Source organism: Zea mays, chromosome 1 (genome assembly GCF_902167145.1).
Source record: "Zea mays cultivar B73 chromosome 1, Zm-B73-REFERENCE-NAM-5.0, whole genome shotgun sequence".
NCBI classification, from domain to species: Eukaryota; Viridiplantae; Streptophyta; class Magnoliopsida; order Poales; family Poaceae; genus Zea; species Zea mays.
In genome coordinates, this window is record NC_050096.1 from 141,680,669 (window position 1) to 141,693,348 (window position 12,680).

Consider the following 12,680-nt stretch of genomic DNA (forward strand, 5'->3'; position numbering starts at 1 on the left):
ATATAGTTTTGTTAACTTGGATATGGAGTATCATAAGAAATCTATTTTAATTTAAGTTTGTTTTGACTATCTATAAACTTGTACTTAAATAAAAATCCACATATACATATGTTAAATTTTATGGTATGTTGTTTGAGTTGAATTGAGTAAATATCCGAATAAGAATTCGGATTTGACTATCCGTTTTGTATTCGCATCCGAAGATATTCGAATTTGTATTCGAATCCGTACTAAAATATAGTAAACTGTAACATTCAAATTCGTATCCGTGCGTATTCGATCCGTTTCCACGTCTACTAGTGCATTGCCTTCAGCCATGGTGAAGTACGAAATGTGATCAATGTGTTAGGTCTCGTTAACCTCCCAACCAATCAAATGCTACTTCTACACAATTAATGAAGAGAAAATGCGTTGGATTTTTTTTTTTGTTAATATGGCTGTCACCGACTCACCGTGCGGTGCGCGCACACCGCCCTCCACATGCCGACATAATTCCACGCTGCCCCACCACGCGGACTCGGGGCGACCATTATTCCTCTTCACGCTTCACACGCACCGCCCGCAGGCCGTCATCCCACGCATTCGCATCCTTCCCCGCTCTCGCTCTCTCAGCCGCAGAGCCACTCGTGTCGGTGACGGCGGCGAAGGCAATGTCATCCCTCCGCCCGTCCCTCCTGCTCGTGGTGTCGCTGCTCGCGGCGGCTCTGCTTGCAGCGGCGCCGTCCTCCGCGTCTCGCGACCTCCGCCCGCTCCAGGCGAGCTTCGTCGTGCGCGGCCGCGTCTGGTGCGACAACTGCCGCGCGGGCTTCGAGACCCCCGCATCCACCTACATTGCCGGTTCGACGCCTCACCGTTCCCTCCCTCTCGTATGGCTTTGCTATGCTACTGATATGCTTGCTGAATTCGAATAAACTTCCCCCCTCCCCTTCTGGATCTGGCTGTGTACATACTGTTTGGTTCAACGGAGTGTTGTTTGGATGCGCTTTACTGCTCTGGGCGTGTGAGAATGGCGTCGAGCCTCGTACGTCCTTAAACTACAAAGTCGGCTGCATGTTTAGTGTTGGTTTGTGCAGAAGGTTAGCGCTCGTCCTCCTCGTCCATGACAACATTGCACGTGTAACTTGTTCGATTCCACAACAGATTTGTTCTAGTTAGATCCACTTGTGTTTTCTTTTTCTTTCTCTCTCATTTTGACGAATATCTGGTTCTGATACGAAATGTCTAGTTGCGCTAGGGGATCTCGCAGACGTGCGCTTAATACATGCTAGCTAAATGGACATGAGTGTGCAATCTATGGATCCATTGGCTTTTAATATTTTGGTGGTGATGAATAGTCAAGCGAGATCTAGGATGTTAGGTGCTCGCTCCGACCACTGTTCGTAGACCGTGGACTTCTTGATCGGGACATGGAGTAGTTTATGATTCTCTGTACTCAATACTCAGTAGTACATTGTTGGACATTGGATCTAGATCTGGCCATACTCCTTATGTTTGATGGTGCTGCCAATTAATGAATCAGAACAGTGAGTCGTCTTTAGATCTCTGCACTCTGAAATAAATAAATAAATTATATATTATAGATGAACCAATCTTGTTTATAGGAATGCATGTTTCTCTGGTGTCTAGGGAAGCAGTCATCACTGAACTCGAATAAAAAATTAGAAATACTCAATCTTTGTTGTCCAAACTTTGATGTTATTGATGTCATAGTGGACAATATAGAAATGATGTTGAGTTGTTGACTACCCCAGACTGACATTCATACGTCGTGTTATATTTGTAGCTAGAGAAGGTTTTCTGAATTAGAGTGAATACGTTAGTTTGCCCCAGGCAATACCACGGTGGTATGTGTCTTAACCTGTATAACTGCTGTCATTCTAGCAGGAGATAATTGTTATCTTTTTTTGTATTTATACCAGGGAATATGTCACTTTATTCTTTTCGAAGGACAGTTACTTTTGTCTTTGAACATTATAAAGTAACATAGCATGAAACTCAACTGCTGTGTATTTTCTAAACTGCAGCTGCACATGATTCATCTTGTCTGTGTACTGCGAAACAGTGTAAGAAATGGAAATAGTGGTCTTCAAGATCACATGATCTTTTAAATTACATGCAACTACAAAGCAGACTTGAGAAGCAATAACTGCCCAAAAGTAAAGCAAAAACACTACATCCAATTGAAATAAATACCTCTTATGATTCCATTCTATTTCAAAGAAACCATTGCCCTCCTTATGGATTTGTGCAAAAGGCCCTTTCCCTCTTTAGCTGTAAGCTGCATATAATCATGCTACCGGAACATGAGGTATTTACTTTTTTGCATTCAAATGGCAACTATAATTGTTAACCAGTGGTGTGGCACAGGCAAACAAGATGAAATCTTTGGTTCCTTATCTGTTGTATTTCAGAGTTCAGAACTTAAAACTTCTATAGGTATTGTTCACACTAATTTATATTTTATTAAAGATTACAATTACAAAAGGCACTAGGTGCTCTCTAGGTGGTGACCCTCCACATAGAGCTTAGACGTGCCTAGGTGTTTCCTAGGCATTTACGCCAGTATATACTATTGTATATGTAAGTGACTAACTATATGAAATAAGCACCATCATGTGTGTAATTCTTATTGCTATAGTGCCAGATAGGAGGATATGAGATCAAAAACAACAAACAAAAGTATATCTGTTAGTATCGTGTGAGAAAATATAACTTCTATGGGGCAGAATATAAGCAATCAGTAGTAAGGAAGTTTCTAGGAATTCTTAGAAAAGTAAGGAGCCAGATCACAAAATTGCTCTACCTTATCTTGTATATGCGGTCCTGAGCATCTCTCTTCCGTGGGCTCATTTCCTTGGAATCATACAAACTTCTCCGTTAGGACATCAGATACATGGTGTCATCACCCATGTGAGAATATGCATGACCAGGATTGGCTTAGTCTGAAATTTAGCTCCCACTTGGAGTTGAACCTAGGACCTTAGGAGTGCTACTAGATCCACCTAGCCAACTTAGTTGGAGGCCCTTTCGCTTTTCTAGTATCATTAAGAAATGAAAAAGTATTGCTTAGAGGCATATATGTTACAATATGATATGGCGGAACAAATTTTGTAAGCTAGGCCAGGCATAACCTGACATTTTGGAATATTATTGCTTAGAAAACAGGGCAATACTTGGCAGGCATTGTATGCATGCTCCATCATAGTGTTCTACTATTTTTTCTCGAATACGTAGGAGAACTACACATTAATTATATTAAGAACTAAGAAGAAAGAGAAAGGTCCAAAGTAGACCGAACACAAGGCGCCATTTTGGCAGCCATATAAAGAAAGGAAAAACATGAAGGACAGGAAAAACACAAACAACCACCCAGAAGAAACTATGGCCATTCTTCTGAGGGCTATTGCCCCAGCCAGTGTAAACAACGAGACTCTTAGGGGGTGTTTGAATGCACTAGAACTAATAGTTAGTTGGCTAAAAATTGTTAGTGGAATTAGCTAGCTAACAAATAGCTAACTAACTATTAACTAATTTACTAAAAATAGCTAATAGTTGAACTATTAGCTAGGTGTTTGGATGTCTCAACTAATTTTGCCGCTAACTATTAGCCCTACCCCCTTACTCCCATCGAGAGGACGACACTATGAGTTGGGACAATTTTTTCGTTTATTTCTCGGTGATCTTTGGTGCTGATATAGCGTGTCTTAATGTTCCCTTCTGCCAAGAAGTCTCAGATGAAGTGGTATCTCACCCGGATGTGCTTGCTCCGTTTATGGAACACGAGGTTCTTGGCCAAAGCCAGAGTGGACTGGCTGTCCACCTTGAGTTCCACTGCTCTAGTGTCTCTCCCCGAGGAGATCATCGAGCAGTAGAGCAAGCGAGAGTGCCTGAGTTGAAGCGGTGGAGGTTGCTATGTACTCGGCCTCACAGCTGGACATGGCCACCACCTGCTGCTTGACCGACTGCCAGTTGATGGGGCACTTACCGAGAAAGAAGAGGATCCCGCTTTGCTCTTGCTGGCGTCGATGTCGTCAGCATGGTCGCTGTCGCTGTACCCGACAAGGTGTGGCTCCCTAGGGCACCTCGGGTAGTAGAGACCGTAGTCGAGACTCCCCACAGCATAGAGGATGATTCTCTTCACAGCCTGCTTGTGCTCCGTCGTCGGTCGCTGCAGGAACCGACTGACGCAGCCGACGGACTATGCAAGTCCGGCCGTGTGTGGACGAGGTAGCGAAGGCTCCTCGCAAGACGCTGGTACTGAGTAGCGTCCACATCCTCCATCGTGCTGTCACGACTCAGCTTCAGCCTCTCCTCCATCAAAGTGAGAGCTGGGTTTGAGTTGGTGAGCCCAATCAGCTCAACAACGCATTTGTCGTAGGCAGTCTGGCGAAGTGTAATTTCAGAGTCACTCTAGTGCACCTCAATCCAGGTAGGAGATATGCCCTAGGTTATTCATCTGGAAGGTGGCCTTAATTTCTTCTTTGAACGCTGCCACCTCTGCATCCTTGGAGCAAGTGATCACCAAGTCGTCGACGTAGACACCCACCAGCAGGACATTTCCTTGATTGCCCCGCCGATAGATGACCGCCTCATGCAGGCTTGGCATGAATCCCATCCTCTTGAGCGTGGAATCCAACATGGCATTCCACGTCATTAGTGCCTGTCGCAAGCCATAGAGGGTCTTGCGTAGACGCAACACCTTGCCCTCCTTGCTAGGGATCGCAAATCACCTTTAAGTGGGTGTCGTTACCGCGCGATCACCCTTAAGTGGGTGTTCAAACTAAATAGGGATGAAGCCGGCGCCATCGTCAAGCACACGATCACCCTTACTCGGTTTCTTGCAGCAAGAAGGGATCGACTTCGACGATGCCTTGACCCTCTATGGCAAGGAGGGCAAGGTGTTGTGCCTACGCAAGGCCGTCTATAGCTTGCGACAGACATCGAGGGCGTGGAATGCCAAGTTGGATTCCACGCTGAAGGGGGTGGTCTTCATGCCAATCCCGTACGAGGCTATCATCTATCGGTGGGGCAATGGAGGAAATGCCTTGCTGGTGGGTGTCTATGTTGACGACTTGGTGATCACCAGCGCTAAGGATGTAAAGGTGACAACGTTCAAGGAAAAGATGAAGGCCACCTTCCAGATGAGTGACCTATGACATCTCTCTTACCTGGGGATTGAGGTGCACTAGTGTGACTCCGAGATCACACTTCGCTAGACTGCCTACGCGTAAGCGCATTGTTGAGCTGACTGGTCTCACCGACTGCAACCCAGCTCTCACTCTAATGGAGAAGAGACTGAAGCTGAGTCGCGACAACACGACGGAGGAGGTGGACGCTACTCAGTACCGGCGCCTTGTGGGGGAGCCTTCGCTACCTCATCCACACATGGCCATACTTGGCATACTCCGTTGGCTATGTCAGTCGGTTCCTGCAGTGTCTGACGACGAAACACGAGCAGTCTGTGCAGAGGATCATCTGCCATGTTGCGAAGAGTCTTGACCACGTTCTCTACTACTCGAGGTGCTCTGGGGAGGCACACCTTGTCGAGTACAACTACCACGCCGGCGACATCGACACCAGCAAGAGCACAAGCGGGATCCTCTTCTTGCTCGGCAAGTGCCCCATCAGCTGGCGAGTCGGTCAAGCAGTAGGTGGTGGCTATGTCCAGCTACGATGCTGAGTACATAGCGGTCTGTACCGCTTCAACTTAGGCGCTCTGTCTTGCTCGCCTGCTTGGTTATCTCCTCGGTAGAGACACTGGAGCAGTGGAACTCAGTGTGGACAGCCAGTCTGCTCTGGCTTTGGCCAAGAACCCCATGTTCCAAGAATAGAGCAAGCACATCCGGGTGAGGTACCACTTCATCCGAGACTTCTTGGCAGAAGAGAGCATCAAGGTGCACTACATCAGCACCAAGGATTAGCTTACAGACCTGCTCACCAAGCCCATTGGGAGGATTAAGTTCCTTGAGCTTTGCTCTAGGTTCAGGATGACCTAATTTTCTCGTAAGACAACGCACAAGACATAGGGGGAGAAACAATGGAATAATTTTGAGCATATTTTTGGAGGACAACAATCCTTAGGCAGACAAGGACAACAACTTTGTTGCAGTTTTGACTGCAAAAGGACAATATTTGCAGTCTTGACTGCACCTTTAGCATTTAAGGACAGTTCGACTGCACCTTTAGTATCTAGAGACAACATCTACAATTAGGACAACACCTTTAGCATCTAAGGACAACATCTGCAGTAGGACAACATCTTTAGCATCTAAGGACAACGTCTGTAGTTAGGATAACACATTTAACATCTGTAGTTTAGCCCATTGGGGGTATAAATATGTAACCCCAACCCTTAGAAGGTTATTGCATTGTGTAGTGTGTGGGGAATAAACGAAGCAACTTGACTCTTACTCTGATCGTAGGTGTCGTCGTCGAACTGCACCATCTTCTGCAACAAAGTGTTGACGCGGAGAGCAAAGTCATCAACATCCTCATCTGGCTTGAAGGCCAGATTTTCCCACTCCTTGCGAAAATGCCTGCAGTGTGATCTTGCGGGCACGGTCACTGCCGATGTGTGTCGCAGCGATGGCGTCACAGGCCTCCTTGACAGTCCGCTTCTGGGAAAACTGCATCTCGAGCGGGACTGCAACAATGAGGGTATCCAGTGCCCGTCGATCCTCATAGTAGTCGACGTCACCATACCGAACTGCTTCCCACATGTGGCGAACCTGGAGCCGTACCCTCATCACTGTGGCCCACATGACGTAGTTGGTCTTGGTGAAGGTAGGCCACCCACCACCGGGACCGATGTCCCTGACAACGGCATGGACCTCGCGGTGATCATGGTATCGATCCAGGGAGGGAGAGCCGCACCGTCTGTAGAGGTCGCGATCTATGTCGACCCAACCGTCGCCACTGGGAGCACAGCCGGCGCGTCCGCGCCCGTCTTGGCTGCCGTCACACGCGCCTTTATAGGGATGCATGGCTACTCACTGTGACGCCTGCTCTCGCACTACCTCTCTCGCTAGCATGAGCTTGTCGTTGGTGCTGTCGTCGATAGAAGCAGAGCTGCCAGTGCTACTGCCGCGCAGAGCCTCGAGCTCTGCTGTCGCCGCATGTGCAGCATGCGTTGCCTCTATTGCTTCTACTTCCACCCTCGCTGCTGCCAGTTTCGCCACCGCCAGCCGTGCTGCCCTAGCCGTTGGCGCTGCAGTCGCTGTTGCTGCTCGCTCGCGTTCCTGTGTCGTGGTGACCTCGACCTCCTGCTGGTGCCGCACACTCGAAGTGACCGAGCGTTGGGACTGTTCTTTGGACATGGTGTGCTAGTGAGGGCTTGTTTTGAGGAAGAGGCTGTCTCAGACGAAAGACTGCTCGTCTGAGCAGGAGAGGAGGGTTGAGTAGGAACAATCGATGCTCTTGCTGTCGACTGAGTTTGGGGAGAGGCGGGGGAAGGAGATGAGTAAGAGATGTTTAGGCTGCAGGATAGTTTGGCTCTGATACCAATTGTAAGCATCAAAGCTCTTACTTTCATCAAGAGGATGACTGTCAGGGCCTAAGGAGGCCCACGGAGGGGCTGCGGCAGCAGTAGCCATGGCCCCTCCAAGGGGGATTAGAGTAAGGATAGTTAGAGATAAGATTAGAAGATTAGAAGATTAGTTGAGATTATTTAGGAGATTAGTTGTGATTATCTAGGAAGGTTATCAGTTAGTAGTTTGTTGAGAGTTTTTAGGAGAGCTTTAAGGAGATAAGGATCTCTAGCTAGATAGGGGCGGCCATCCGGCCTATTTATGTAATCAATGGATGAGAAATAAAGCAGGCAAGAATTAGAAGAGAGAAACCCTCTTCTTGCTCGGCCGTGGGCAGAGGCCCCCGGCCGACGTTCCTGCCCATCGGATACCCTCTCCAATCCCTCACCGATCTAGCGACCATAACATCTGGTATCGGCTAGCTTGGGTTTTGATCCGATCCCATGGCTTCTGCTACCAATTTCGTGGCATCGTCCTGGCAACCGGCGTCCCCATCTCCATGGACTGCGCCGCATGTCACCTTCGTCACGCCGTCCTGGCAACTGGCGTCCCCATCTCCATGGGCTGCGCCGCATGCCACCTTCGTCACGCCATCCTAGCAACCGGCGTCCCCATCTCCATGGGCAGCATCGCCTGCCAATTTTGTCACCACATCCTGGACGCCGGCGTGCCCATCTCTAGGGACAACGCCAAATTTCGTCACATTGTCTTCGTCGACGGCGTCTCCGTCCCCATGGGCAACACCACTAGGGGCAGCCACGACTCAACAATCACCAGCTCCATCGATGGGGGACTTGTGGACCAACATAAGGGCTGATCTCGCAAAGATGCAAGCCACGCTCCAAAAGGTTGAGCAAGGGCTGCTGCAAATCAAGGCAGCAGTGCAACATGAGCAGGGAGCAGCAGCAGCTGGCGTTGTCCGCACGGCTCCAGACGTCGGCGGTTGTGGGCATACAAGCTGCCGCTCGTGGCTTTCTTGCATGACGGAGAGTGCGGGAGATGCGCGGGCAGATGCTCGAGGCAGCCTTGGTGACAATTGAACTCGGCACACGGGGGCTCGACCACGCCTTGTCGGACGGCCATCAGCAGCGGCACCGGGCCGCTATCTCCAAGTGCGAGCATGGTATGTGTCCCGCGGGAGACAAACTTCAACTCTATGACAGCAGCGGTAGGGAAGGCACTCCTCTCGTCGTCGGCAAGGGTGCACTATTTAGCTCCACCACATTCCGCTACCGGCCGCCACGAGGGCGCCTCCGCTGGTTATTGTTGCGATCTATTCCAGGTGCCCGTCCATGTGCTCCCCTTTCGTCCAGATGGCGTGCATGAGATCTAGGTGGTTGCACACGTGCAAGTCCAATGCGTAGAGGGTGTCCGCCTTATCTTATGGGGTCAAAAAAAATTCAGATTCGGAATAATAAGATAAGCCGAGATGTAAAAGGTTTGTCTTCTAGGTGTCTGATTTTAGCTCAAGTAGACTCGGTCTTTGAGCATCCGTCATGCTGCAGCTCGAGGACGAGCTGCTTGTCCAGGAGGGGTGTAGTGTCAGGGCCTAAGGAGGCCCACGGAGGGGCTGCGGCAGCAGTAGCCATGAGCCCTCCAATGGGGATAAGATAAGGATAGTTAGAGATAAGATTAGAAGATTAGTTGAAATTATTTAGGAGATTAGTTGAGATTATCTAGGAAGGTTATCAATTAGTAGTTTGTTGAGAGTTTTTAGGAGAGTTTTAAGGAGATAAGGATCTCTAGCTAGATAGGGGCGGCCATCCGACCTATTTATGTAATCAACGGATGAGAAATAAAACATGCAAGAATTAGAAGGGAGAAACCCTCCTCTTGCTCGACTGTGGACAGAGGCTCCTGGCCGACGTTCCTGCCCATCGATACCCTTCTATAAATCCCTCACCGATCTAGCGACCATAACAATGACACTAAGAGTTGGGGCAAATTTTTGTTTATTTCTCACACACTACACAATGCCATACCCTTTTGAGGGTTGGGGTTACATATTTATAGCCCAAGGGGCTGAACTACAGATGTTAAAGGTGCTGTCCTAACTGCAAATGCTGTCCTTAGATGCTGAAGATGCCGTTCTAACTTTAGATGCTTAACTTTAGATGCTATCATTTGATGCTAAAGGTACAGTCAAACTATCCTTAGATGCTAAAGGTGTCGTCAAGACTGCAGGTGTTGTCGTTGTGCAGTCAAAACTGCAGCAAGATTTATTCTATCAGTCAAGACTTATTCCATCAGCCAGATCCCAGAGATTAGTATCATCTTGAATATTTTGCAGAATGATGATGTTCGGGCTGGCTCCATCGAACGCACTGACATATTTCTATGCTTCCAGAGCCGCCAAGCGCCATTTATGCAGTTTAGGGATCACCAAGGAGTTAAATCCTTTTTTCTGCAGTTTAGGGACCTGACATTCAGCTTCTCTCCACTAATCCCGGTAAACCAGATCAGCCATTTATGGAGCAAGGTGCTGCAGCCCCACTTTGCGCAGGATCAGAAACATGACTACATGACAGGCATTGAAGATTAAAGGAAACAGGAGCATGCCAGCATTCCTGGAAATGGAATACACCCTTGATGCAAAATAAGTGATTTTGTTTTATGGCTAACTGTCATATTGCTTGGTTCACAACACTCTTTACCTCCTAGTTTGATTGGGAGCACCTAGGCGAATAAGGCGTGGCGATGCCATACACATACTCTCACGTACACAAGAGCAGCACAAATGTACATTGATACATACCCTTCTACAATTTCTAGAGCCCATGCACAAGCAGTCACCACCATTTTGCCAGAGCAGTTCATGCCCAATCCAACTATCCAAGCACTACCAACATACCACGTCACAAGAGTATACCAAGTCCAAGATCCAAGCAAGCGTATCGTTCAGACTTCTGAACATATATAGGGGTGGGGGGGTGGGGGGGGGGGGGGGGGGGGGAGGAAGCAGCAAGGGTTAGGTAGAGCAGAGGTACTTGTGAGCCGACATTAAAGGTGCTGAGCTTCTGGCGGGAAAGTGAGCAGACGAAAGAGACACAGAGCCTGTGTGAAAATGGAAGGAGGCATGAATTGATGGGGGAGAGGTCGGAGGTGCAGATCGGCAGGCAGAGGTTGGATGTCGGAGGCATGAGTTAACAAAGTGGAGGTCAGATATGAAATCAGTGGAGGCTGTGGAGCAGCAGCTAGAACTGTGAATCAACGTGCAGAAGGGGCAGGAGCAGCCATGGATTGGCGGGCAGAGGTTGGGTGTCAGAGGCATGAGTTGACAGTGATAGGGCGGAGGTCACAGATTGGTCATAGGAGGCGAAATCATTGGAGGCTGTGGAGCAGCTGGATGGAGGCGGGCAGTTGTTCTCCCCCTCTCTTCTCTCTTCCCTTCTACCTCTCAATTGGTGAGTTGCAGGGATGGGGCATGTTCTCCTGGGGGCTGGGGACTAGGTGGATAATTTCCCCTCTGCGCTAAGCTCCCCTGGGAGCACATTGCGCCGCGCATCCCTGTGTAACCGCCTTTTCACACATGCGGCATCAGTAGATGCCTTGGTGACAAATTTTCATGTGAGGCTATGCTATACACACGCAGGTAGGTTGTGGCAGATATGGCGCCTTCCATTCGAAAGCAGCCAGACATATCTAGGCGGGCATGGTTGGGAGCAATAAGTTGAGAAAGATAGAAAACTAGGGCTGAGATCGATCTCCAACTACGACCAGTATTCATCTGTCTGAGATAATATCGAGATGGGCAAAAAAGTTGGAAAAAACAACTTTATTTTATATGTAATTAAAAGTTTGTGAGCAACATTTAAGTGTCATTTGCTAGTTAACTACTTTGTTTCTCTGCCTACTGTTAGTGATATGGGCATATGGCATTCTTCTGTTTGTTTCTTTCTTTGCCAACTGCTAGTGATGTTGGCATTCTTTGTTATTATTATTCCAGGAGCTAAGGTGAGAGTCGACTGCAAATCGAAGACCACCGGGGCAAATACATGCAGCTTCGAGGGGCATACTGACCGCACCGGCACCTACAACATCCTTGTCATTGATGAGCATGAGCATGAGCTCTGCGAGTCCGTCCTTGTGAGCAGCCCGGACAAGGGGTGTGCCAATGTTGTGGCTGGTCGTGAGAGGGCCCCCGTCTTCCTTACCAGCAACAACGGTGTTGCATCCAACGTTCGTTTGGCAAATGCTCTGGGGTTCCAGAAGGACGTTGCCCTTCCTAGATGCGCGCAGATCCTCAAGATGTACCAGGATGAGGATGACCGTGTCTAATTACGCCTGAGTTTAGATGTACTTGGCGAGTTACAATATATTTATGTGGTGTCTGAAATGTTCTAGAACCTCTAAATCTATTACTAAGAGCAACGATATTGTCGCTTCTTAAACCTTAGTACTACGGATGTTATGAGCTAATAAATATATTTCGCTAATGTGATGCAGTTAAAAAATAGTCTGGTATTGCTGGGGTTATGACTGTCTAGTTTTGATGATCCTTGAGAAAGCATGATACTATTGCAGGTGCTTTTAGCTATACAATTGTTTTTCATTTGTAATATGATAAATACAACATATAGTTGAATCAGTACAAGTTATATTATAGGATGTATAATTCATACAAAAGACAGTCAAAATTGCAACAGAAAAAATAAAATAAAAGAATATTATGGCCTGTTTGGATTCATTCATTTTGGTTGTATTGCACTCTACTATCTCAACGTTTAGATGCTGGCTTGTGTCAAATTTGCAAGGTGAGAAACAGAAACAGCTTCTGGCAACCTCCACATGGATACGCCAACATGTTGGATTTGTATCTAGATAGCCCAGCCTCTGGCGACCGATGCTAGTCGCGTTCGTGCCTCGCACCAAGTCGCACGTCGTCACAGCATCACGCTCGTCGTCACGGCCATGCCGCCGCTGCACTCGCTTACGCGTATCACGCCCGTCTATTATCCCCTAGATATCGCCGTCTGCCCCTAAAACCCGTCCGACGACCCCTCCCCTGTGCACGTGTTTATGCCGCTCGCCTCGCTTTTGGCCACGCTGAGCTGTCGCGCGTGTCGTTATTTTTTGCTCGTATCACACGTGCATACTGTGCACGTCGCCACGCATCGACCGCATGCAATGTCGCACGTGCCCGTGTGTTGCGTT

General features: G+C 48.2%; 1 protein-coding gene across 1 annotated transcript; it reads left to right on the forward strand.

The window, feature by feature from the left end:
• The first annotated feature begins 542 nt into the window (after window positions 1–542).
• On the forward strand, window positions 543–11,974 carry LOC100280588 (uncharacterized). The gene is made up of 2 exons (NM_001153507.1): window positions 543–837; window positions 11,473–11,974. The coding sequence occupies exons 1-2, from the start codon at window positions 651–653 to the stop codon at window positions 11,802–11,804; spliced, it is 519 nt and encodes a 172-aa protein (NP_001146979.1). The 5' UTR covers window positions 543–650; the 3' UTR covers window positions 11,805–11,974.
• Window positions 11,975–12,680: the final 706 nt, after the last annotated feature.